This window comes from Elephas maximus, chromosome 7, assembly GCF_024166365.1.
Source record: "Elephas maximus indicus isolate mEleMax1 chromosome 7, mEleMax1 primary haplotype, whole genome shotgun sequence".
Taxonomy (NCBI): domain Eukaryota; kingdom Metazoa; phylum Chordata; class Mammalia; order Proboscidea; family Elephantidae; genus Elephas; species Elephas maximus.
The window spans coordinates 52,138,416-52,163,832 of NC_064825.1; the positions used below are offsets into that span (position 1 = coordinate 52,138,416).

The 25,417-nt window shown below is 55.6% G+C and overlaps 1 protein-coding gene across 7 annotated transcripts in view; it reads left to right on the plus strand.

Moving 5' to 3' along the window:
- ARAP1 (ArfGAP with RhoGAP domain, ankyrin repeat and PH domain 1) overlaps positions 1-25,417 on the plus strand; it is a 70,019-nt gene that overhangs the window by 38,890 nt on the left and 5,712 nt on the right. For 4 of the 7 annotated variants that reach the window (XM_049889939.1, XM_049889944.1, XM_049889940.1 and 1 more), the window contains 27 exons: positions 3,084-3,253; positions 3,913-3,980; positions 4,679-4,809; positions 4,969-5,124; positions 5,486-5,555; positions 5,883-6,003; positions 6,443-6,645; positions 7,181-7,287; positions 8,697-8,896; positions 10,764-10,849; positions 12,393-12,575; positions 13,733-13,907; positions 15,046-15,180; positions 17,108-17,243; positions 17,536-17,638; positions 18,542-18,737; positions 19,012-19,063; positions 19,174-19,337; positions 19,703-19,915; positions 20,268-20,373; positions 20,804-20,951; positions 21,040-21,126; positions 21,201-21,269; positions 21,548-21,665; positions 23,049-23,162; positions 23,373-23,518; positions 24,012-24,044. In XM_049889939.1, the coding sequence (XP_049745896.1) occupies positions 3,084-3,253; positions 3,913-3,980; positions 4,679-4,809; positions 4,969-5,124; positions 5,486-5,555; positions 5,883-6,003; positions 6,443-6,645; positions 7,181-7,287; positions 8,697-8,896; positions 10,764-10,849; positions 12,393-12,575; positions 13,733-13,907; positions 15,046-15,180; positions 17,108-17,243; positions 17,536-17,638; positions 18,542-18,737; positions 19,012-19,063; positions 19,174-19,337; positions 19,703-19,915; positions 20,268-20,373; positions 20,804-20,951; positions 21,040-21,126; positions 21,201-21,269; positions 21,548-21,665; positions 23,049-23,162; positions 23,373-23,518; positions 24,012-24,044 (3,490 nt within the window). Of the gene's footprint in view, positions 1-1,933; positions 2,010-3,083; positions 3,254-3,912; positions 3,981-4,678; positions 4,810-4,968; positions 5,125-5,485; positions 5,556-5,882; positions 6,004-6,442; positions 6,646-7,180; positions 7,288-8,696; positions 8,897-10,763; positions 10,850-12,392; positions 12,576-13,732; positions 13,908-15,045; positions 15,181-17,107; positions 17,244-17,535; positions 17,639-18,541; positions 18,738-19,011; positions 19,064-19,173; positions 19,338-19,702; positions 19,916-20,267; positions 20,374-20,803; positions 20,952-21,039; positions 21,127-21,200; positions 21,270-21,547; positions 21,666-23,048; positions 23,163-23,372; positions 23,519-24,011; positions 24,045-25,417 lie in introns of those variants that run through there. The other 3 variants (XM_049889945.1, XM_049889942.1, XM_049889943.1) reach the window with 3 other exon arrangements.

Consider the following 25,417-nt stretch of genomic DNA (forward strand, 5'->3'; position numbering starts at 1 on the left):
GGAGGGACAGAGGCTGTTCTCACCTCCTCTAGACCACAGTCTGACTGGCCCAGCCCAGGAAGCTTGAGGTTCAGCTCCCAGCTGATCACAGGCCTGGCTCCCAAGAGCCCCTTCCTCTTAAGCTCTGGGAGGCAGCAGTGTAATGGATTGATTTGCTTGTCAACAAGTCCCCAAGGACATTGCACCTGACCAGCTGGGCCAACTCCTAGGCATGGATTTGTCCAGGTCATATTCTTGTGTTTGCGGGCACTCAGCCACTTCGTTATCATTCACCTTTTCATTTACTTTCCTCCCAGTCCTAACGATCAACCTATCTACCTATCCACCCACCCACCTACCTACCCACTTACTTGTCCGCCTATCCATCCACCTACCTACCCACTTACCCATTATCCATCAGTTCATCTGCTCACCTACCCATCTACCTAACCGTGCGTGCATCCATCCCTCCACCCCTCTCTTCATTTGTTGCCCACCTACCCATCTACCTAACCGTGCGTGCATCCATCCCTCCACCCCTCTCTTCATTTGTTGCCCACCTACCCACCCATCCACCTCATCTAACATGCTCTTTTTTTTTTTAACCTCTTATCTATTGTCTATTTAGTGTTTTTCCATTCCCACCCCTCCTTAACATGCTCTTATTGCTGAATCAGCTAGGCCCTGTGATGGGCTGTGGGGATACAGAGTCAAATCAGATGCTGCCCCCACCCTAAAGAGTTTCAGGGTCAAGTGGGGAGACAGCTTGGTGCAGTGCCTACCAGGGAGTCTTCTTAGGTCCTGCTGAGCATTCAGACCCTCAAGACTACCATTGACTATACTTGGCATCCGATTCCCTTAGAAGTAGTTACGGTGGAAAACAGCTTGATAGTAGAGCCATGTCAGGTATTCTTTCCTGTGGGCGTCCTGGTAGCAATTCATGCCACAGTCCACGCAGCCATCCAGGAGCATTCTCTGTGCCCCCCCCCAGGGACATCGCAGGAGTGAGGGAATGAAACTCTTAGTGGACAGGTGTGGGAGCCACCCTGGCTTAGAAACTGCTTGCCCCAAGGAGCCAGTAGTCTCTTATAAGAACTTCGTGGCCAGGTTTCAGGTCGTTGCAAGGGATATGCCCAGTTACGAGTCACCACCCTCACGGAAGCCCAAAACTATGGCTTCTTCCTCAGGTGTAGAGTCTTGTTTATAGTTTCTCTCGGTTCAGATGCAGTTCCCCAATCAGGCCGTTTTTACCAAAGGCAGTGTTGCTTAGTAACATGGTTGATACACCTCCTGTAGAAAGTTTCTAGGGGAACAGAGCTAGAAAGCCACCTGAAGGTCAAGTTCTCACCCAGAAGGGTTTGGTAACCATTTACACATGCATATGTGGAGAGACAATTACAGTGAGATGGAAATAGCCACGGGCCCTAAAAAGCACATAGACTGTGGAGTCAAAAGTCAGAATTCACATCCTGGTCCAAAAGAGATGCTTAAAAAAGTTATCTAGAATCCTTTGTAGGACCCCTGAGTGATGCAGATGGCTAAGCGCTCGGCTACTAATGGAAAGGTTGGTGATTCGAATGGAAGAAGGGCCTGGTGATCTGCTTCGGAAAGGTCACGGCCTTGAAAACCCTGTGGAGCAGTTCTACTCTGTACACACGGGGACGTCATGAGTTGGAATTAACTTGACAACAACTGGTTTGGGTTTTTGTTTTTAATCCTTTGTATTTTTTTTTTTTTTTATAGGCTCACTATGGAGGGAAGCACGGCCAGGGCCGTGGGGAGGATAGAGGGAAGTACGTCAGGGAAGGCTTTCAGAGAAGGTAGACATGAGTTTAGAATTAAAGGATGAGTGGATCTTCCCTAGACAGAGATCAAGGAGAAGAGTATCCCTGATGGAGACAACAGCAGGCACAAAGCCTGACCCCATGATCATGCCCAGCAAACTCCGCTGCTCTCGTCCCACTCTTGCTTGCTTTTGCGGTAGCCACACACTGTCAATCACTGCCAGGATCTTTGGGCAACAGCCCCAGGTGAAAATAACCAGTGGCAGAAGTTGCTGCCCTCTCTGATGCTCCGGCTTGGCCCCTGTAGGACCCTGGGAGGGACAGCAGGTGGGACCAGGCCTCCAGGGCTCCGCTGGTGGTCCCTGAGCATCTTGTTTCTGGGTACATGATATGCTTTGTCTTGGTTAATCCTCCAGCCACCTAGCCAGGTTGGTAATATAGTCCCCATTTTACAGAAGAGGAAACAGAGGCCCAGAGAGGCTAGATGCTTGCCTCATGACGCACAGGAGCTAAGAGGCCGAGTCCCTGATGTGTCAGAGCCCTTCAGGAGACACTGCACCTGCAGGGAACAGTGTGACAGAATGAAGCATCATGACTGGGGGGTCTGGGAAGCACCCAAGCCTGGCCTCAGGGAGCCAGGGAAGGTGGGAGTGGTAGCAGAGATGAGGAGCCGTGTTGTAGAAGAGGAGTGTGATGCAATGAAGTGAGTTTGAGGGATCTGGGGGTCTGAGGAGCACCAAGGAGGGGAATATCCAAGTCTGAGGCAAGGGAAAAGGTGGTCTTGAGACAGAAACCCATGACTCAGAGCCTCAGGAGTTGATTTCTGAGGCTCTGATTTATGCCCTTGGCCTCAATGCCCATTTCAATCTCACCCCAACTTCTCTCGCCAACTAATGCCTTCTTACCCTTAAAAACCTCAGTTTAAGCCTCACTTCCTCCAGGAAGCCTTCCCTGACTGCCCCAGCTGAGATTCCCCACCCCCCCAAATTTTGATCTTTATCCATTCTCAAGAGCAGTAGCCAGTGGACACATGTGGCTAGAGCACTGGGCACAGGTGACGTCACAACAACACAGCTTATACAGGCCAAAGAGGGTGCTTGCTTCCTTAGGCTTTGGGGAGCTAGGAAGGGTGCTGGGTGAGGGAGTGAGGGCTGGGTGTAGGAGGGCTTCTGTCTGCAAGTGCTTTGCTGCAGCTCAGGTAAGCTGGGAGCTCAGTGGGTTTGAGTCCTGGCTCTGTGGCTTACTAGCTGTGTGACACTGGCCCAGTAACTCAGCCACACCGAGCTAACCCCTTGGTGCCCAACTTTTGTTCTGTTCCAGCCTTCCTTCCAAGGAGGAAGAGTTACTGCCGCCATCACTGTCATCTCCTCCCCAGCCAGAGCCTGAGGAGCCTCCGTCCACTCTCCCCCAGGGGCCTCCCCAGCCCCCGTCTCCACCGCCCAGTCCTCCTGAGATCCCCCCAAAGCCTCCACGACTGCCCCCAGAGTTTGGTGAGTACCACAGCCAGGGAGAAGACAGGGCCCTGGGTTGGTCCTCAGGATTCCAGGCCACTCTAGGGTGTACAAGGATCAGACTCCCCTTTCTGCTGGGCCCAGACACTGAGTCATTGTTCAACACCTGAGCCAGATTCTGGCCACGCTGCCTGCCCACTGGGTGACCCTGGGCAAGTTACTCAGCCTCCCTGAGCATCATTGTTTTTATCCTCAAAATGGAGACAGCAGCATCTGTTTGACCTGACTGAAGTGTGGGGACACGGCAAACTTTCAGAGTTATCTGTGGTTTAAAGTCAGGGAATATTTTTCATGTTTGTGGGTGGTTTGCTTTTCCTGGGGTTGTCTACTTCTCTCAGTCCTCTGATTATCTTGCTTTTTAGCCTTTTTTGGGCATTCCCCGCCCCTTCCCCTCAAGGTCAGCCCTCCCTCTGGTAGCCCTCTCTCCTCTGGCCACCAGTTAGTGCCCTTGTCCTACAAGGCCTCGAGGGTATAAATAGCACTTCCTGTCCCCCGTGCCTTTTTTGAAAGCCAGGCCAGGATGGGGGTGGGGGTCTTTCTGGGGCTGGGGGTGGTCTTTGTGAAGCCAGAGTTGTGTCCCAGGAGAGAAGGCCAGGCTCCTAGCATCTGAGTCTCCACCAACCCCTATTTCTCCCCAGATGACTCTGACTACGATGAGGTCCCAGAGCAGGGGCCAGGGGCCCCAGTCAGCGTGATGACCAAGAAGGTGGGGCAGGGCAGTGGTTAGGGGATGGTCTGTTTTCCTGCTTGTTGGGAGGGAGGGAGGGAGGGCTGCCCAGCTCCCTTGCAGACCCTGGGGGCTCAGGGGTTGCTCCAGGGCCCCCATCCTGAGGACCACCAAAGAGAGAAGCGGGGGAAAGGCAGCCATTTCCCAGGAGGGTTCCACACCCCCATGACCAAACAGGGGCCAGGGGTCAAGCATAACCCCAGAACTTTGGGCCAGGGACTGGGGGCCCTGGTCTGTGGCTCTGGCTCCAGTCTTTGGCTGCATCTAGATATGTGTGCCTCCTCCCTTCCCCTGTTTTCTGAGCACATCTGTCTCAGGGTGTCTGTCCATCTCTCTGGTTGGCTGTTTGTTTCACTTCCTGTGTTGCTGTGTCACCCCCTCTCTGTGTGTCTTGTCTATCCCTGAGTCTCTTTCTTGACCCCTTTATCTTTCTGCCTCTGTCTCCGTCCTAGGCGTCTGCCACTGATTCTCTCTGTCCCTGTCTCTCTGGGTCCCTGTGTGGCCTCTGTTGCGGGGGTGAGGTGTGGGGGAGGCGGTATGTGTGAGGAAACAGAAGTAAAACTGCTGAGTTGTCTGCTTTGGGGATGGAGTAGACAGAGCGGGGTGCGGTAGCCTCTGGGTGGATGTGATCTGGAGCTTGAGGGGAACGTGACGCTGAGCGGGTCTGGGAGGGGCAGGAGGAGCCCCCACTGAGCCAAGTCCCGCGGGCCGTGCGTGTGGCCAGTCTGCTGAGCGAGGGAGAGGAACTGTCGGGGGACGACCAAGGGGATGAGGATGAGGATGACCATGCCTACGAGGGTGTCCCCAAGTGAGTGTCACCTCCTCCTGCATGGCTCACCCACCCAGCCACCCTCCTCCCAAAGCCCAGCCCAGCTCCTCATCCCCTACCCTACGGGAGTCCCTTCCCTGGCCCCTAGGAATGACCACATGGCCCTAGGTGCCCTCGTTCTCCCTCCTTTTCCGCTAGCAGTGGATGGCACACTGAGAGCCTGAGCTTGCCCTTGGCCAGTGGCCCCCTGATCCCTGAGCTCCCACCACACCCCATGGACGGGCTACCTGGGGGTCCCGCCCCTATCACACCGGTCATCAAGGCCGGCTGGCTGGACAAGAACCCACCACAGGGGTGAGTATGGCCTCTTGAGTCCCGCTGGTGGTCTGCATGGGGGTGGGCAGTACCCAGGGTACTGGTATCATGGATCCAAAAACCAGACGGGCCAAGGTGATTTGAGCAGGTCTCCCTCCAGGCAGACTGTAACTGCCTGTTATCTCTACCAGCCCTATGTTTTATTACCTTTAAAATTGGGAAGTCCTACTTCAGTTGCTGTTGTTGGAGGTAAAGTCCATTTTGTACTCAGGGACCATTTGGAATTTTTCCTCCCTTTACCTGGCTGTTCCTAAGGTTGTGTGTGGCTGTCAGAGGGGGCTGGGTTGATCCTAGAACCTCTCCCCCATCCCCAGTCCTCTGGTCTGTTGTCCCTTTCTAGATCTTATATCTATCAGAAGCGATGGGTGAGAGTGGATGCTGAGCACCTGCGATACTTCGATAGTAACAAGGTGAGGCCTGCATTGGTCCCTGGCCTGACCGCTGCCCTAGCCTGACCTGAGCCTAGCTCTACACTGAACCTCAAACCTGGACCCAGGTGGAATCCCTCCACAGAAGAGGCCTGGCCAGAGTCCCAGTCTGACTCCTTGAACCATGTCCTCCTGACCCATCAGCCAGGGTGGCCCATGGTCAGGGTCAGTGTAGGGGGGCTGTCCCTGACCACCTGTGGGAAACAGGGCTGTAGCCGTCATTTCAGCTGAGGTTGAGGGGAGTCGGAGGGGTTGACCTCTGGACACCTCACCACCATACCCCTAATACAGCCCCTCTCTGTTCCCCAGGACGCCTACTCCAAGCGCTTCATCCCTGTAGCCTGCATCTCCCGCGTGGCTGCCATTGGGGATCAGAAGTTTGAAGTGATCACGAACAACCGGACTTTTGCCTTCCGGGCAGAGAGTGATGGTGGGGAGTGGGGAGTATAGGGAGGGGAGGACTATGGGGGGAAGAGAAGACTGGCAGTATGGCCAGATAAGGGAAAAGGGAGGCAGGGTGCATGTATTCCCCACTCCCCCATCAAACCCAGAGCAGAGTCATAGCTTTGTGAGGCAGGGGAGGGAAGGGGACACCGTTTGTGACAGGATCTGTGCTGGAGACATTCTTCTAGTCCTCAGAGCCACATATTCCCATTTACAAAGGGGAAGTGACTTGCCCAGTAATAAGTGGCACAGCTGGCATTGGAGCCTGAGCTTGTCCAAGTCTGGGAACTCAGACAGAGTGATAGATGGGCCAGTCCGTGTGGGCTTCCTGGTGGAGGTGTTGCCCAAGGAGCCTGGGGCCAGGGGACCCTGAGGGACTCCTTGCCAAGCTGAGCTCGGGCTCACTCCCTCACCTTCGCGTGTAGGCGAGCGGAAGGAGTGGATGCAGGTGCTACAGCAGGCTGTGGCTGACCAGCGTGCCCGGGCCCGGCTGTCTAGTGCCAATCTGTTGGGAGTTCGAGGCCCAGAGCTGCCTGACCGTGCTGGCAGCCTAGAGCTACGTGGCTTCAAGAATAAGCTGTATGTGGCCGTGGTCGGCGACAAAGTGCTGCTTTACAAGAATCTGGAGGTGCAAAGGGGTCTGCCAGGCCACTGAACCCCTCCCCCTTATTGACCTGGTCCTTCAGCCCCACCCTGTACCCACCTAGTCCCTCAGCCCACCCTGTGCCCATCCTGACCCCTCAACATTACTCTGTGCCCACCCTGGTCCCTCATCTCCACTGCATGCCCACCTGGTCCCCCAGCCCTGCCCTTGCCAACCTTGGACCTGGACCCCATTTCCCTTTTCCCCTCTCCCTCCTTGCACTGAGCTCAGCCCCTCACCTGCCCCTACTTCTCCATCCTAGTTCTGACCCTAGCTCTTGTCTAGTCCCAGAACATTGCCCCTCATTCCCCACCCTGGCTTCTGTGCCCCATACCCATTGGCTACCTGGCCTCTGAGCCCAGACCCATTTACTCATGCTCAGATTCCTGAGCCCTTCTCTGTGTCTTTCCTAGGTACTTTCTAGTCCATAAGGTACCACCCCCCACCCCCACCCCACCCTTGAGCCCTGCCCTCCAAGCCTCACCCTTACCTCTCTCACTCCTTCCCAACTACCTGCCAGGAATACCACCTGGGCATTGGCATCACCTTCATTGACATGAGCGTGGGCAACGTGAAGGAAGTGGACCGGCGCAGCTTTGACCTCACCACACCCTACCGCATCTTCAGGTGAACCTCCCACGCCCCAACACCTGCATCCTCTCTCCCACATTCCTTCCTGCATAATGTGGGACTTGCCCCCTTGCCTTTTGGGGTGGAGCTCTTCTCCCTTCCCAGCCCCACCCCACCCAGCTAGTCCTTTGCATTCACAGACACCTGGTCTGATGTCCCATTCTAAGAAGTCCACTCTCTACTTCATCTCCCTCTGGCCATCACCGTCCCCCCTTCACTGCCACACTTCTCACAGAGTTGTCCATACTGACTTTCTGCACTGCCTGCTCACCCCACAGCTCCCACCAGCCTGCCCTGACTCCCTCAGAAGTGCCCATGTCTGTCATTAACACCCTCTCGTTATCAAAGGCTACTCTTCACTCCTGGCCTTGTGGGACCTGGCCTAGATGCTCCTCCCTGAGCCTCCGAGATTCTGTCCTCTTGGCGGCGTCTGACCTCACTTTTCCCTCATGAGTGTCTGTCTCTGTCCTCTGCCCTTTCCCTGGTAGACCTTGCCCACTCCCAGGCTTTCAGGTGCATATGCAGTGCCAGGGTTCAAATCCTGGGTCTACCACTGACCGGTTGGGAGACCTGGATGAATCACTTTGCTTCTCTCTATGGTTCAGCTTCCTCCTCTGTGAAGCAGGAACGCGATAATCTTTGTAAAGCTGTTGTCTGACAGTGCGTAGTAACTGTTCAATAAACGCCAGCATTGCTCCCACCGTCATCTCTGGGGCCCTAGCCCAGATATCTGTGTCCAGTTGGATTTTTCTTCTGAGCTCAAAACCTGCATGTCTAACAACTTTGTAGGCATCTCTCCCTTTCAACTTCCTCCTCAACTCACTGTCCTCCCAGGCCCCCCTTCCACCCATGGGGGTCCTTGCTTCTCCTCCACAGCCCTGTGCAAATCTAGCACCACACCTGTCTTGCCTCCATCAAGCCTGTCACCCCCGTGTGTTCCCGTATTCCTGCTCCTGTACCATTTTGGCCTAGGCCTATGGGCTCTCTGGCCCTGGGTGCCTGTTGCTTCACCCTTCGGCTTCCTGTCTGAGGCTCTTCAGTCTGTCCCCTGTGACTGCCACCCTGCCCCTGAGCACATTCTGTTTCCTCTGTTCAGAACTTTCTACCTCTTCACCTGGTAAGTCCTTCTTGCCTGTCAAGCCTTAGCACAAGCATCATTTCTTCCCAGCAAGTTTCTCTGCTCACTGGGCTGGATCAGAGTCCCTCGGGGCTCCCCCAGCCCCCATACATCTCTTACATTTTTGTTGTCCTTGCCCTTGTCTATGCCAACCTTCCCACCACACCCAGGATGCCTCTTTCTGGCCATGAGCTCCCAACGCCTTGTCTCCCTGCCCCACTTCATGCTTGTGCTGCCCCCAAATCCCTCTGAGCCCCTTCCCACCAGCCACCCACTCCTGTGTCCCCAGCTTCTCGGCCGAATCAGAACTAGAGAAGGAGCAGTGGCTGGAGGCCATGCAGGGAGCCATTGCCGAGGCCCTGTCCACCTCGGAGGTGGCCGAGCGCATCTGGGCCGTGGCTGCCAACAGGTTCTGTGCTGACTGTGGGGCTGCCCAGCCTGACTGGGCCTCCATCAACCTCTGCGTCGTCATCTGCAAGCGCTGCGCAGGTGTGTGGAGCGGGGGGACCTCGGCAAAGGAAATGGCGACATGACAGGGCTGGTGTGTTGGGAGGGCAGGTGGTCTGTCTGGCTGGAGGGGCTGGAGTGAAGACAGTAGTTGATACAGCCACTGTTTTTGAAGTTCCTCCTGTATGCCAAGTGTTTCCCACTGTGATTAACTTTCAGTCCTTACACAACATTGCAAGGCAGGGATTTGACTTCCCACAGCATGGGTAGGGAAAGTGAGGCACAGAGAGGGAAATTGTCTTGTTTGGGATCACCTAGAAAATGCGTGAGTCTGCGTTCATTTTAGGCCTGTTGGGGTCCAGCGCCCCTGTCACATCAGAAGAGTGGGGGAAGGTGAGGGAGGAGTGGCTGGCATGCAGAGGGGGAGCTGGTGTCTTATCTTGAAGGATGGGAGGCAGGGGTAAGCTTTAAACAGGAGAGGTGAGGTCAGCTTTGTGGGTCAGACTCTGGCTGGTGGGCAGAGGCTGAATTGGAAGAGGTGGGATTGGAAACCGGTGAGCCCCTGCAGGATCTAGGAGAGCCAGGAGGAGGAGACCCAGCCCGGGGGAGGGATGAATAGTATTCAAGGCATGTTTTGGATCTGCAGTATAAAGATCTCAGTGACAGACCAGGTGAGGAGGGTGAGAAAGAAAGCAGATGGAGTCCAAGATTCACTTTTCCATTCAACCAGCATTTACTGAGGGTCTCCTGTGTACCACTGTGCTAGGTGCTGGGGATCCAGCCCTCCTGGGAGTTGACAATGCCCAGGTGGCGGCTTTGGGTGGCTGGAGGTGCCCTCCTGTGAGATGGGGGCCCAAGGGGAGGAACAGATTTGAGGGAAGTCACAGCACTCAGTGAAGAAGCCTGAGGCCTCTGAGGCAGCTAGGACAAGTGTCCAGAATCCTTGGACCATCCAGTCTGGATGCAGGAATGAGATGACCTGGCTGGAGGCCAGATTAGGGAACATAGGCTCATGGAGGGGGGGATGATGATGGGGTGGATGGGGTGCCCCAGTAGGAGATTGCAGAGGGAGGCGAGGCCAAGGCACTTGTTATATCCCCAGTCCTCCTTCCCACTCCAGGGGTCTCGTCTGGGGCCTGTAGTTGAGCAAAGCTACACTCCTTCCAGCCCCAACTCCCCATCTCCCCTTTCATTCCACAGAGATTTATTAAGTGCCCAGTGTGTGCCAGGCTTTGCTGTAGGCACTGAGGATAGAGCCCTAAACCAGACAGTCAAGTTGCCTGCTCCCATGGGCTTACACTGTAGTGGGAGGAGGGAGAAAATGCATACGTGAACCAGTAGAAGTATTGGGTAATACCAGTGCTGGCAGAGAATGTGCACTTGGTCAGGGAAGCCCTCTCTGAGAAGTGACATCTGAATGACAAGGAGGTGGAGAAAGAGCCTAGTGAGTACAAAGAACAGTGAGTGCAAAGGCCCTGAGGCAGGACTGAGCGTGGGCTATTAGAAGGAGGAGAGTGTAGCTGACCAGAGTGGGGAGGGGGGATGCTGGAAAAGGTGACAGGAGATGAGGTCAGAGGGGGATCTAATCCTGGGGAGCCACAGGGAAGTTCAAGCAGGGTTTTGAAGTGAGGGGATCTGTGTTTTAAAGAGATCACTGTGGTGGAGTGGCCTGCTGGAGGCCAACCATGGCTGTAAGGAGCCGAGTGGGGGCTGCTGCCCATCAGGTAGAACGCTGACAGGCTCAGTCCTGTGGAGCAGGAGTACGTGGCTGGATTCTGCAGCAGTTGTGTAAAATGTGGAGCTGCAGGCCTGGATCCCCGTTTGTCCTTGAATGGGCTCTGGTGGTGGATGAGTGCCATGTGGAGGGGAGGACCCAGGATGACGCCCAAGTTTGGCCCTCTGTCTGCAGGGGAGCACCGTGGCCTGGGCGCTGGCGTCTCCAAGGTACGAAGCCTGAAGATGGACAGGAAGGTGTGGACGGAAACACTCATCGAGGTGGGGTGTCCCCGCCTACCACCTGTACCTGGAGTCTACCCAACTTAGCTGCTGCCTGGGTCTCACAAGCCCCATCCCACAGCCCCCAGCACCCTGGAGCTAGAAGAGAGGGGATTATCTAGTGGGTGGGGATTTTGGAAAGGCTGATTTTTGGGAAAGTTGGCAAACTATGGCCTGCAAGCTAAACATGATTTTACATTTTTAAAGAGTCATTAAAAAAAAAAAAGAGCGAGTACATGCAACAGGGACTGTATGTGTCCTACAAAGCCTAAAATTTTTACTGTTTGGCCCTTTGTGACCAGAATTTGCTGACTCCTGGTCTAGTCCGACTCTCATCCCATTTTACAGATGTGGAACCTGAGGCCCTGTAGAGGGCTATAATCTGCCTGCAATTGCCCAGCAAATCCATATTGACCACCAAGCCCTGCCCCTTTCCGTCCCACTACTTGGCTAGCCTGGGCCTTCTCCCCTTCCTTGCACACCCCTTAGGGCCTCTTAGCCTTCATTTCATTTGTACTCACAGGTGGTTTTGAGTATGTACATTGTTGGGTGCACATATATATGTATGTTTGTGCCTGGGTCCTTGGGGTTCCCAGGTACTGGTATGTGTGGTAGTTACAGGTGGGCTAGGCCCAGGGACCTACCAGAGCATTCCTGATGCCCCCATCAGGTTGCAGGCTCCAGAGCAATTTGGGTGTCACATGCATTTCCCAGGTCCTCACTCTGCTGGGCTTGTAAATGCTATGGGATTTGCATATGGTAATTAACTGACCTACAAAACAAGCTTGTGAGTTAGGATAGAATCCCCAGTTTACAGATGAGGACATTGAGGCACAGGGAGAGAATATGACTTGCCCAAAGTCAGAGTAAGTCAGTGACAGAGGAGGTCTTAGGCCTGCATGCCCCTACCCCCAGCCAGCCCCAGGAGACAGCAGGACTATTCCCTCTTTGTTCTCTTCTGTTACCCCAGCACTCTGCAGAGGACCTGACAAAGAGGCAAGGTGGGGGTTTCAGGAAATGGCTATGGAATGAATGATCAGCACAATGAAAGAATGAATAAGCCAACTCCCCAAATGCTGGACCTTGGGCTCCCCCAGAATCTGCCACCACCCCTTCCAGAGAGGAATGTCAGGGACTGTAGGTGTTTCCAGAATCACTGCCCACCCCATTGGCTGACAGGATAGACACCCTCCCTCCCCCCAGCTGTGATAGCCTCAGGAATGCAGAGTTCCAGATGTTGGAGTGGATGGGACAATAGCAAGACCCCCCTGACCAGGCGCCTGGCCTGGGGTGTCCACCTGTCAGCCTGTCTGACTCGTGTCCTGTCACTGAGCTGACGCACTGGGCTCAGAGCCCAGGGTTGGTAGGGGGAGCATTCAGGGCCACATCAGGCCAGGCTGCTCCTCAGCTTTTCCATTGGGAAAGTGGGCAGATGGCCTGGCTCTTCCAATCCCTTGCTTGACAGCCTCAGAAACCAAGGTTTTTTCTGGCATGGGCCCTTGGCCATAGGCTGCCTCCTCTAACCTCTTGTCCACACCTGCAGCTCTTCTTACAGCTGGGCAATGGTGCTGGGAACCGCTTCTGGGCAGCTAATGTGCCCCCCAGTGAGGCCCTGAAGCCCAGCAGCAGCCCTGGTGCCCGGCGGCGCCACCTGGAGGCCAAGTATCGTGAGGGCAAGTACCGCTGCTACCACCCACTCTTTGGCAACCAGGAGGAGCTGGACAAGGTCAGGGCGCTGCGCCTCTGGGGCCCCTGAGACAGCCCCGTTTGTCCTTTCACTGTCAGGGCCTCTTAAGACCACTGGCTGGGACCTCCTTTCTTGCCTGCTACCCTGTTCCTCACCCTGTCTCAGCCCTCTCTTCTACCAGCTCAGAGCGATGAACTGGCATATGGGAAACTAAGGCTCAGAGGGCAGAGGGGCCTTCCCCAAGGCACACCGAGAATTGGGGCAAGGCAGATACCACAGGCAGGGCCACATCCCCAGCATTTGCCTGCCTCCCTCCACATGCCTCTCCTCCCCACCCCTCTCCGCCCCTCCCCATCCTTCCTGATTTCACTGTCTCCCGCACCCTGTCCTGCTCCTTCAGAGTCCTGCCAAAAGGAGTGAACTCAATGGGGATGCTATTTCCTGTCAGGCTCATGAAAAACAGCTGGGCTGCTCTGACCTACCCCCACCCCACCCCCCTCAAGATGAGGCCCCTTATGGGCCCCAGGCCCCGACAGGCTAGGAGCCAAGGCTTGGGTCCTGATCTGACTGGCCCTGCTCAAGAGCCATCCTGCTCCAAGGCAGAGGGATGCCACTTGTGACCTCTGGTCAGCCTTCAGCCCCGTCCCCATCAACTCCACCCAGGCAGGCTCCCTGCAGCTAGAAACTCAGTGCAGAGCCAGGCCTCCACCTCCCAGGGATCCAGGGATCCAGGCATCGAGTCCCTGGCCCAGCCCAGTCTAGCCAGCCAGCCAGGAGGGGCGGTGGCTCCCATTGGTTGAGAGGGCTGGGCAGGCGGCGAGGAATTCAGATGTGGGAGGAATTAACTACAAAACACACTCCCCCGTTGCCTCTCCACAAGGCAGAAGGAGTTTGAGATCCTCTAGAGAACGGGCTGGGCAGCTCGACTGGGCAGCTATCTTTGGGGACCACCAGCAGGGTAAGGCCTAGGCAGCTGGGACCCCAGCCTCTGCGAGGCAGCTCCTGAGCACCCTTCCCCCCTTGGCCTTTCTCTTCTTCCTCCTCACCCTCTTTCATTCTCCCTGTTCTCTTTCATCCTGAGGATAGACCCCCTCACACTTGGGTGACCCCTTCCTCTCCTCCCCCACACCCCCATTCCCTGCTGGCCCCTCACTCCCACCTTGGGCTGACACTGTCCTCCCTCCTCTCTCTCCCAGGCCCTGTGTGCTGCAGTCACCACCACAGACCTGGCTGAGACCCAGGCACTCCTGGGCTGTGGGGCAGGGGTCAGCTGCTTCTCAGGGGACCCTGAGGCCCCCACACCTCTGGCTCTCGCCGAGCAGGCGGGGCAGACACTGCAGATGGAATTCCTTCGGAATAACCAGACCACAGGTGAGCAGCCAGTGGGACTGTCTACCACAGGGGATGGGGCCTTCTAATGCCAGGGTCTGGCCCTTTGAAGGGGAGGCAGGTGGGAGTCAGCCAGGGGCTGATTTAGGTACCATTCTAAAGCTGGGGTTGCAGCTCCATGAGAGTCCCTGGTGCAATCAATGGTGTGTGCGGTTTTGGGTGTGTTTGGGATTGTATGTCAGTGTACATTTATGCATTTCTTCCTATGTGTGTCTCTTTGTGTCTCTGTCTTTGTGTGTATTTGTGCATTTGTTGTCTCTTCCTGACTTGCAGTGTGGGCCACTCTGGGTGGTGTCCCCATACCAGCGTTTGTGCGTCTCTGAGCTCCTGTGGATCTGTTGCCTTGCACCTGGGGACATGGAGGGCTTTGGTGTTTGTGTCCATGTTGCTGTGTGGGGTGGTGTGTTCCCTGTGTATGGGGTGACCTGTCACACCAGCTCTGCCTGGGGTGGAGCTCAGTCGCAGACTGGGGTTCAGTCCCATTTGCCTCCCACTCTGAGGGTGGGTGAGGAGGGGGTGAGGGGAGTGAGTGCTGCTGGTCACAGCCAGGCCTAGTCTCTGGGGCCACATCCCAGGACCAAGGGTGGAGCTCAGTGGCTGGGGCTCTGGGCTTAGGGCCATGGGTGGGTGGGGCGCGCCGGGCTGGATAGAGCCCAGGTGTCCAGGGAGGCACAGGAGACCACCCAGCTGGCTTGGGCTTGGGAGGGCAGGACTCCCTCATTGCTGACTGCTGGGACCAGGGCTGGAGCCAGGCTGCTTCCTTGGGCTTCACACTGTCTGGGACAAACCTCAGTCCAGGCATTATTATTGGGTTTGCCCAAGGCCCCCCTCATCTGAGTATATCTGGCCCTGTGCCTCTCAAACAGGGAGAGTGGGGTGGGCTGGAGAGTCAGGGAGGATTCCTGGAAGGGGAAGTACTAGGGTTGGGCCCTGGGGATGGGGTGGGGAAAGGTGGAGAAATGGCATGGACATAGCCCTGGAGGTGGGAGTGAGCACCTGAGGGACTGGTTTGAAGCTGGGGAACTGGGACTGGGGACTTGAAGCCTGGATGCCCAGCTTAGGTGGGAATACCTTTCAATGGCAAGCATGACCAGCCACCCCCTCTTACCCCCCCACAAAGAATTACCTCGACTGGATTCAATGAAGCCCCTGGAAAAGCACTACTCAGTTGTCCTGCCCACTGTGAGCCACAGCGGCTTCCTCTACAAGACCGCTTCCGCTGGCAAGCCGCTGCAGGATCGCCGTGCCCGGGAAGGTGGGTGCTGTGCCAGACCCCACCCTGGCCCATAACATCTGGCATGGCTGCAAGGCCAGGGACACCAGGGCTCGCCAGGTTGGTGGACCCATGAGGGTGCCAAGTGAACTCTGGCAGTGACCTTGGAGGGCTTCCTGGATATGGTCTTTGGTATACAGTAGGTGCTCGATAAATGGATGAGTTGGCGGGGGTAGGGCCCAGGCACTTCAGAGCAGGTCACTGCCAATGTTTCCTACAGACTAAAGAAGACTTTACTGAGCCTCTGTTGGATGTGGGCCCTGTGCTAGGCATCTGGTTTTAGGGTCTTGGGGATGGTGGGAAGTTTGAAGACTGAGTTTAAAGCTCCATACCTCCTCCTATCTCAGCCCTCCAGTTGCCCCCCAATTCTGGGTAGAATCCAAAGTCCCTACCACATCCCACGTGAACCTCACAACTATTGTACTACCCCATTGTCTCTGACATTGCTCACTCTGCTCCAGCTTTTCTGGCCTCATTGTTACTTCTCAAACATGCTATAGCCGCTCCCACCAAGCTCTGTGCACTTGCTGTTCCCTCTACCCCAAATGCTTTTGCCCAAATAACTGTATGATCAGTCTCTCACTTCAATCAGGTCTTTGTTACTCCCTAAGAGATATGACCCGTGAATACCGTATCGAAAACAGCACCCCCATCACACTCTCCCCTTACCCCACTTTTTCTTCATACTACTTATCTGACATTGTCTCTTTATGTGTATATCTATTGATCCTGCATCCCACTGGAATATGAGCTCCTCTTGGCCACCACTGTAGCCCCAGCTTCTAGAACAGTGCCTAGCCCACAGTGGGTACTTGGCAAATGTCGGCACAATGAGGTCTGTAGGCTGGCATTCCTGGAGGAAGCCCAGCCTTGGGGGAAGGCTTGAGGACACACGGCCCTCAGAGGGCAGTGTCACACCTTCATAGACAGAATGAGAGACAGCGTCTGCCATGGGAACATTTTGAGGCCATTGCCGATTGCATCCCTCAGCACCTTTGGATCAAGCCCTCCAACTCCCTGAAGAACTTCTTTGGTACTCTGCTTTCACTACCTCACTGCCCGTGGTACACTGCCCCTGGTTTACCTCCCTCTGCCTGATAACGTCATTTACGTAATTGCCTGAGTCATCCTTTTTGCCTTGGGTGCCAGGAAGCTCTGAGCCAGTGTGAAGTTCAGGGCCATGAACTATACGAGCCTGTGTGACTTTGATATTCTGTTCTTTTCTTGATCCAGGTTGTCGTTTCTGTTTCTTTTATGGGATCTTGTCAGTCTCCTCAGAACCATTATGGGAGGAGGCAGGGTATAGAGCCACGAGTGCTGCTGCGAGAGGCAGAAGGGGCACAGAGAGGGGCAGTTAGGTCCTGTGGGGGGACATGGAAGGCTCCCTATGGCATTTGAGCTGGCCTTGAAGGATGAGTAGATCACAGACAAGGGGGTATGGGTGGAGGAAACAGGGTCGACCAAAGCTGAGAGAGCTGGGTGTGCCTAGGAGTGGTCAGAGGTGGCTGAAGAGGTGGGCAGGGTAGACCTGTGCAGGGCCTTGAATGTCAGGCTGAGGGGCGTAGACTTTGTCCTGAGGACAAAGAAGACCCATGGAAGGGTCTTATTTTAGCTAGATCACTCTTGGATCTCGGAAGAGGTAAGGCTGGAGGCTGGGAGACGAATGAGGAGGCCAGTGCAGAGGTACAGTGGGGAGGATGATGGCAGACTGGGTTATGGTGGTGGGCTGGGTTATGGTGGTGGGGTGGAGAGAGGAGGATGGATTTGGGGGAATCTCATGAGTTGGAATGAAGAGGAAATGGGGTCAGGTGGGGTATGGGGGACCAGGGAGGATGCAAATGTGGTATTCAGGCAAGGGTGGAGGCTAGGCTAGGCTCCGACATGACTCCTCTGGTCAACTTCTCCCCAGAGTTCAGCCGACGCTGGTGTGTCCTTAGTGATGGGATCCTGAGCTACTACGAGAATGAGCGGGCAGTGACACCCAATGGAGAGATTCGCGCCAGCGAGATCGTGTGCCTGGCAGTACCCCCTCCTGATACCCACGGGTGAGCACTCCTGGGTAGAATCACAGACTATTACTGCTGAAAGGTCCACGCCCCCATTGGGGAAAAAAAGAAACAGACCCATAGAGGAGCAGGATATCCCCAGGGTCACACAGCAAGCTAGGGCTGTACAAGGGCTGACCCAGGCCCCCGCCCAGAACTTTTCCACCACTTCTTAGGTGGCCAGGGTAAGGGCAGACGAGGGCAGTGTGGAGGGGATGGAGAAGGGCAGTGATGAGGGTGGGGGTTAGCTGGGGTAGGAGGCTGGACCTGAGTTCTAGCCTTGTATCTACAGCTTTGAACACACCTTTGAGGTGTACACAGAGGGAGAGCGGCTGTACCTATTTGGGCTGGAGAGTGCGGAGCTGGCTCGTGAGTGGGTCAAGTGCATTGCCAAGGTGGGTCTGGGTTAGAAGGGCGAGTATGGGGGGAACCTGAAAGGGTCTAGGTTGAAGCCTTGTGACCGACACTGGGCAGGGCAGATCTCATGTTTCCCATATCCCGCTTCTGTGATAGAGCAGGGTCTGAATGGAGGGCAGCAGGCACAGGGTGGACTTCTCAGGTCAAGGGCCTGACATAACCTGCAGCCCCCTGGAGCAGGGGGAAGGTCAGGAGACCATATCAGCTCTGGGAAGAGGGCTGTAGGCCTTAAACCGCACAGGTGATCAATTAATGTTTAATAATGAATGAAGGTCAGAGAGATTTTAGGATGGGCAATGCTGCCTCCAGAGGGAGTGAGCTCCTTGCCACTGGACATGTGTAAGCAGAGGCTGGAGGGAAGAGGCAGAGAGGCTGCAGAGAAGACCTCTACCCTGGGAACTAAAGCCAGGTGCCCTGAGAGCCTGACTCTTGTTCATTGTTCTTGTTTGTTGTTCAGCCTTTGAGGATCGGTACTTAGAGCCCTGGGAACTCAGGTGAACGAGTCTTGACTGTGGCTCCTGAGTAACTCCCAGGCTGGTGGGAGAGACAGATGAGGTCCAGGTAGTTGTGGTGCTACACGAGAAGGAAGAATATTTTGGGACTCTGGTGGCCCAGAGAACAGGCATTCCTGATGGCGCCTGGGAAGGCTTTCCAGAGGAGGGCACATCTGAAGGGTGTAGAGGAAGAAATAGAGCTCCCAGGTGGGAGTGGGAGCAGGATCCACTGTGGTGGATTCTCACCTGGAAAGAGAGAGAGGGCTGCTGGGTGGGGAAGAAGGCACTTAACCACAAGCCCAGGAGCAGGGGTGTTCTGGGCACATAGTGGTGTTGGCTGATGCATTCTTCTCTGACCCCTTCCCCTTTCCCCGGCCCTCCCCCCAGGCATTTGTGCCTCCCCTGGCTGAGGAACTGCTGGCCCGGGATTTTGACCGGCTTGGGCGCCTACCCTACAAGGCGGGCCTGAGCCTGCAACGGACCCAGGAGGGCTGGTTCTCCCTCACCGGCTCAGAACTCCACGCCATCTTCCCAGAGGGGCCTTGTGAGGAGCCGCTCCAGCTACGGAAACTGCAGGAGCTTTGTGCGTGGACCGGGACCCAGACCCCCAAACCCCAGGGCACCCTTTCCTGGGCTTTCAGGGCCCCAGCCCCTCTCTGGAAGTCTGAACTCTATCCCAGGCTGGCCGAAAGAGCCAGCCTGCCCTCCCATGCTCTTCCCTGCCTGTCAGGTGCATTTCAGTGCCCCCATATGTTGGTGGGTGGGTCCCAGGAGTATGTGTGTCCAGAGCCTCTGGAGGGAGCAGAATGGGGACCATGAACAAGATCTGGGCCTCACTCTGATTGGGTCCTCCACAGCCGTCCAAGGGGACAGTGAGAACCAGGTGCTGGTGCTGGTAGAGCGAAGGAGGTAAGCCATGGCCTCCCCAAGGGCCTCTGAGAAGCTGGAGGCAGCCTGACAGGCCTGGGGAGGGGTGGAGCAGGGGCATGCCCCGTGGTGACTCACTGTCCCTGGCCCAGGACACTGTACATCCAGGGGGAAAGGCGGCTGGACTTCACCGGCTGGCTGGGGGCCATCCAGAAAGCAGCGGCAAGCTCAGGGGACACGTTGTCGGAGCAACAGCTTGGGGACTCGAACATTCCGGTGATTGTGTACCGCTGTGTGGACTACATCACGCAGTGCGGTGAGCCCCGCCCCATGCATGATTGCCCCCCTCATGCATGATTGCCCCCCCCCAAAACCTCTTGCTGTCTAGATGATTCCGACTCATAGTGACCCTATAGGACAGAGTAGAACTGCCCCATAGAGTTTTGAAGGAGTGCCTGGTGGATTCAAACTGCCAACATTTTGGTTAGCAGCTATAGCTAACTACTATGCCACCCAGGAGGGCTTCCCCGCCAGGGAGACCTTTATCGACTGCCCCAGAGGCCACACCTCCAGGTTCCCAGTATCCCTCTGAAAGCAGCTGCGTGGCCCGGCCCCATGATGTAATGCCCTAGGCCCACCGTGTTTGGCTGAGCCTCCAAGCTCAGCCCTGTCTCTTCCCAGGCCTGACTTCTGAGGGCATCTACCGCAAGTGTGGGCAGACTTCGAAGACCCAGCGACTTCTGGAGAGCTTGCGGCAGGACGCGAGGTCTGTGCGTCTCAAGGAGGGCGAGCAGCACGTGGACGACGTCTCCTCGGCGCTCAAGCGCTTCCTGCGGGACCTGCCGGATGGGCTCTTTACTCGTGCCCAGCGCGTAGCCTGGCTGGAGGCTTCAGGTGGGCCCTGAAGCCCCCGCGCACCCTGAAACCCTGGCCAGTGCTGCTGATGTGCAGCCCACGCAGATTTCAGAATTCCCTCCCCTTCCAAAAATGCACTTGGACTAGGCAATCCCCAGCCGATAGGCTTCAGCCTTCTCTCCCCACACACTGCTTCTCATTCCATTGCCACTCCACACAGAGCCAGGGTCTCCAGATAGAGACCCCTGTCCTTACTGAGTGTCTGGTCTGATGTGCCTTGGAGGGCAGCAGGGTGTGCTGTCACTGAGCATGAGAGGCAGAGCAGCTGGAAGGGTGGGCCAGGGGAGGTGGTTACAGTGAGGTTCTTGATCTGATCTCTCTCCCGACCCAGAGATCGAGGATGAGGAGGAGAAGGTCTCTAAGTACCAAGAACTTCAGGCACGTCTACCCCCAGTCAACCGTGCTACGGTGAAGGCCCTTATCAGCCACCTGTACTGGTGAGGAGCAATACCATTGCAAGGCTCTGGGGGAATGGGAAGAAAAGAGTCTTCTGCTCCCAAGCTGGCTGGTTGCCCTCCCTCCCCTGGAAACCAAATAGGCCTTGAGATTGAGTGTTGGCCTGTGATCTACCCTGATCGTGGACTCTGTCTCTGAGCTTACTTCCTGCAGGGTAGGAAAGTAGAGAGGGTTTCAGTTTGGGGCGAGGATACCTGGCATGTGTCCTAACTTCCTGTCCCACTCCTTGCCAGGACTCAAGACAAGACCAGAAAGACTGTTTCTCTGCCCCTATTAGTGGTCCACTCTGACCAGGACTTTCCCTGGCTTCACTCCAGTGGCCAGTCTTGGACCTGTCAGAAATTGGGAAGGTGAGGTGGGGAAGTTCTGGGCCAGATTCCTCACTCATAGCCTCCTTCCTACCTTGTCCAGTGTCCAGTGCTTCTCAGACACGAACCAGATGAACACGCACAACCTGGCTATTGTGTTTGGGCCCACGCTCTTCCAGACAGATGGGCAGGACTACAAGGCTGGCCGTGTGGTGGAAGACCTCATCAGCCACTATGTGGTGGTGTTCCGTGTGCGTCCCCAGCCAGTAGGCAGGGGAGGGCAGGGCTGAGGTTCCAGGTGGCAGTGACCATCTGTCCCTGCCCCTCCCCATTTCCCAGGTGGATGAGGAGGAGCTGAGGAAGCAGTGGGAGGAAATCACTGCCATTGTGAAGATGCGTGTGGCTGGCACTGCCAGTGGAACCCAGGTGAAGGACAAGGCCTAGGGCTGGGGCTTGGGCATTGCTCCCAAGGCCTCTAGCTGAGCCCTGTCTCCCCACAGCATGCTGGTGACTTCATCTGCACCGTGTACCTGGAGGAGAAAGCGGCAGAGACAGAGCAACATATCAAGGTGGGGACCAGGGACTTAGAAGACAAGGGTCCAGAAGAGTCAGGCTGGGGTAGGCATAAGTGCAGGTGGGCAGGGTAGCAGGACTTCCATCCCAAGGAGAGTCTCGAGTTTGAGACTTTTCTTTTCCCTTCTTCCTCACCTAACTGATCAGGCCCACTCAGAGACACCACGGAGCTCCAGAGAACTCTGAGGGGAGTGGGCTCAGACCCTGGATCACACAGCAGGGTTATGGCAGAGCTGGAGGTGTGGCTGATCTCCCCTTTCTTCGGTCCCTGCAGGTTCCAGCATCCATGACAGCTGAGGAACTCACCATGGAGATTCTAGATCGCAGGAATGTGGGGATCAGGGAGAAGGACTATTGGACCTGCTTTGAGGTCAACGAGAGGGAGGAGGCAGGTGGGTGACCACTGGGGGTTGGTGCAGGACATGGTGGGGCCTGTCCTTGCCTACTCTGCAGTGGTGGTAAAGAGGGGCGTTTGGTGACTGCTACCATGCTAATGAAGGCTGTGATCTCAGTGATGGTGGTGATGGTGTGCTGGCAGGCTTTGAGAGTGATGACTGTAATATGGCCGATGGGAAGGACAGTAAAGGGGGTAGATGGTGTTGGCTGTGAAGATGTTTCTCAGGTGACAATGAGAATGGTGTTTGTTGCTTACAAGAGAGATGTTGCTAAATGTGGCAGTGGAGTTGCGAGTGACACCGGTGGTGGTGGTGAGCCATGATAGTGATGATGAATGTGCAAGATGGTGGGTGAAGGTGGCTGTTATGGTGGTATGAACTGGCCATGGTGGTAAGGCTAGGGGGTGATCGCAAATACATTTTATGGGGAAGGATGGTCTTGATGGTAGCGGAGGATGAGGGTGTATCTGTCCATTTGTTTAACTATTATGTGTTGAGTGCCAGGCGCTGGGCTGGAGACTCAAACACACAATCCCTGCTCTCATGGGGTGCTCCATTCTGATATGAGATAGAGATGTTAATCCGTATCACAGCAATAAACTTACAGCTACAGCTGTGTTAACTGCTGTGTAGGCAAGATCCATGGTGCCACAGAAGCTTATAACGGGGTCTGTGATTTGAGATTCCCTGAGCTGGGATATGAAGGAAGAGTTGGGATTACTGAGTAAAGAAGGGGGATGAGTGCTCCCAGGCAGTGGGAATAGCATGGGCAAAAACCCTGAGGTGAGTATGGACACAGCTTTCGGGGAGCTTGAACTCAGGCCAGAGAGCAGGGTAGAGCTGGAGATAGATGCAGGGACTGGCCACACAGGGCCTAACAACAATACAGGACTATAGCAGGGGAGGGATTGGGGTTTTGCAAAGATTGTTATTTGCTGCTGGGTGGAGGGAGGAGGGAAGACAGGAATGAGAGCACGTTGGTCAAGGAGAAGACGGTGACTTGGGCCAGAATGGTGGCAGTGCAGGTGGACAGAGACATAGATTTGAGATTGGAGGGCGAGAGGGAGGAGGGGTTTGTTTCTGGCTTGTGCAGTGTGGTGGGTGGGCGTGCCATTTATTCTGATAGAGACACACAAGGGAAGATCATGGGCTTGGTTTTGGACGTGTTGAGTTTGAACAGTTTTAGTCACAGCCAAGGTGTGTGAAGCCTAAAGCTCAGGCATGGGAAGGGTGGCCATGATGCTGGTATATCGTGGCACTGGTGGGTGGTATGGGTGAATGGTGACAGTGGACATGTAGGTGATGTGTGGCCTGTGTGCTGGCCCTCTTGGTAGTGTAACCCATGTAGCCCTGGTGACAGTGGGTATGACCTCTTCCCAGAGCGCCCCCTGCACTTCGCAGAGAAGGTGCTGCCGATCCTGCACGGGCTAGGCACAGACAGCTACCTGGTGGTGAAGAAGCACCAGTCCATGGAGGCCATGATGCTGTACCTGGGTAAGTGGTGTCCCTGGGTGGGTGGTATCTGCAGAGTCAGGGTGGGACCTGATGGTGCCAGGTAGGAGCAGCTCAGACAGAAGGTACCAGACGGGCTGGGGCAGGAGGGGCAGTTTCCTTCATCTTGCAGCCCTTCCCAGGACGTCCGTGTCTGTGGGTAGGGATTGCGGCAGCCATGCCTACTTCAGTCCTCCACCACTCCCCCGCCAGCCAGCCGTGTAGGTGACACAAAGCATGGCATGATGAAGTTCCGCGAGGACCGCAGCCTCCTGGGCCTGGGCCTGCCGTCTGGTGGCTTCCATGACCGCTACTTCATTCTCAACAGAAGCTGCCTGCGGCTCTACAAGGAGGTCCGGGTAAGTGGCCCCTCTCGGGTTCTGCCCTAGGCTGGGTACCCATACCCTTTTGTGTGCTCAGACACTCAGGCACAAACGTCCCTCTTGGTTTGCAAGTGAAATATTCCCGAGAAGCCTGTGGTCCTCGGTGGCCACTCTGCTGTGCCCTGTAGACTCACTAGATCCTGGCACCCGGATACCATCACAGCACACACATATGGTGTCTCACCTGGGCATGGGCCTTGTCACTTTAAACACAAGGACATGCTACATGGTGATAGCCCCGAGATGTGGCCCAGCATACTCTGTCACTTTCCAGAATATACCCCTCTTGGCTCATACTCCATCCCCAGTCTGTCCATATGCCAGTGTCCTGCCAGACCAGACTCCATCCTGGCGCAACACCCCCCCATCTTTGGCACATATCTGCCATATCCCACCATTTGCCACTGCACGCACTGTCCTGGCTCTGGACCTGGGACTCCTTCCGTAACCCTGACCCTCTATCAAACAGAGCCAGAGGCCGTGGAGTGGGGCCCCTGAGACCGTGAGTAGCTGTGGGTCGACTGCTGGCTGCCTTACACCACCTGGGGGCCAAGTGAGCTGGGTGGGAGCAGAGGAGACGTGGCCAGGGCTGTCGGCTGTCTCCAGGCATGGTTTCCTGTCCCGTTGTGAGTCAGCACTGGCCTGCACCCTGGGGCCCGTGGCCTAAGCTCCTGCTCGTCATCCCTACCCCAGTCTGAGGGCCTTGCCCCCAAGATAGGATCCCCATCAATACAATGCTCTAGAATTTTTCAAAGGACTCAGCTGTGGAGCCAGCAGTGAATGGCCCCAGGTTTAAGTTAGAGATCTGATCCTTGTCTTACACCCCAGGAACCACTTTCTTTCCAGTCTTGGAGAGAGTTACAGGGCTATCAGAGTGTCCTCACTACTGCCATGGTCCTAAAATGCCAGGGTAGGATCGCAGAGGCCTGTGGGATACTCCCCACCTGTGGTAGAAGTCCCTTTGCAGCCTCCCTGACTGGCTACTGCCCTTGTTCACATACCTTTAGGGGAGGGGAAACTTACCCACCCCTCCCTTGGAACTGCCTGAGAGAAGACCTCAGCTATGCCTCAGGGGCTAGAGAGCATAGAGGACCCTGCAGAGATGGCAACAGAGACCATGACTCCAAGTCCAGCAGCCTAGTCTTAGCCCCTGCAGCTGCCCTACCAGTGTTTGCAACTCCTTCCTTCCCCTGAGGACCTTGGAACAGGCCAGATGGAGCAGGGCAGATAGGACAAAGACCCTCACCTCCATCTCTTTGCACATTATACCTCTATTAATACAGCCTGGCCTCCTGTTTACCTTTATGAGAAATACTTCATCTTCTCTCTTTTCCTCCCTCTATGATCACATCCTCACTTCTGGGCCTGGGAGCCTTGTCTACTCCTCCAGCCTGTCCCTGCTAAGCTCTGGGATATTATCTCCCCAGCCTCTCTCTCTGAGGTACTTAGCCTTATAAAGCAGAGCAAGACCACCACTGTGAACACAGGGGAGGGAAGATGGCTGAGGAACCTGGAAAAGTAGCTGTTAATCCCTTGGCATAGAGGGGAGAAGGTGGAAGAGCTAGAAAAAGGAAACAAATCCAGTGTTATCAAGCCAGGCTTGGTGCTAGGCCCTTCACATACTGGGTCATATAATCTACTACTATCTTGTGAGGAGGGGTATTATCCCCATTTCACAGGTGAGAAAACAGGCTTCAGGTGACTTGTGAAAGGCCATCTCTAGGTGGTAGGATGGGATTCAAGCCCAGGTTTGTCAGCACCAAAGCCCAAGCTTTGTGTCCTCCAAAGTGTAGGAACTTAAGGACTCAGCAAGGTGTGGCTGTTGGTGTGGAGAAATGGTGCTCTCCTTGCCCCAGAGACAGGCAGCCCCTCTCC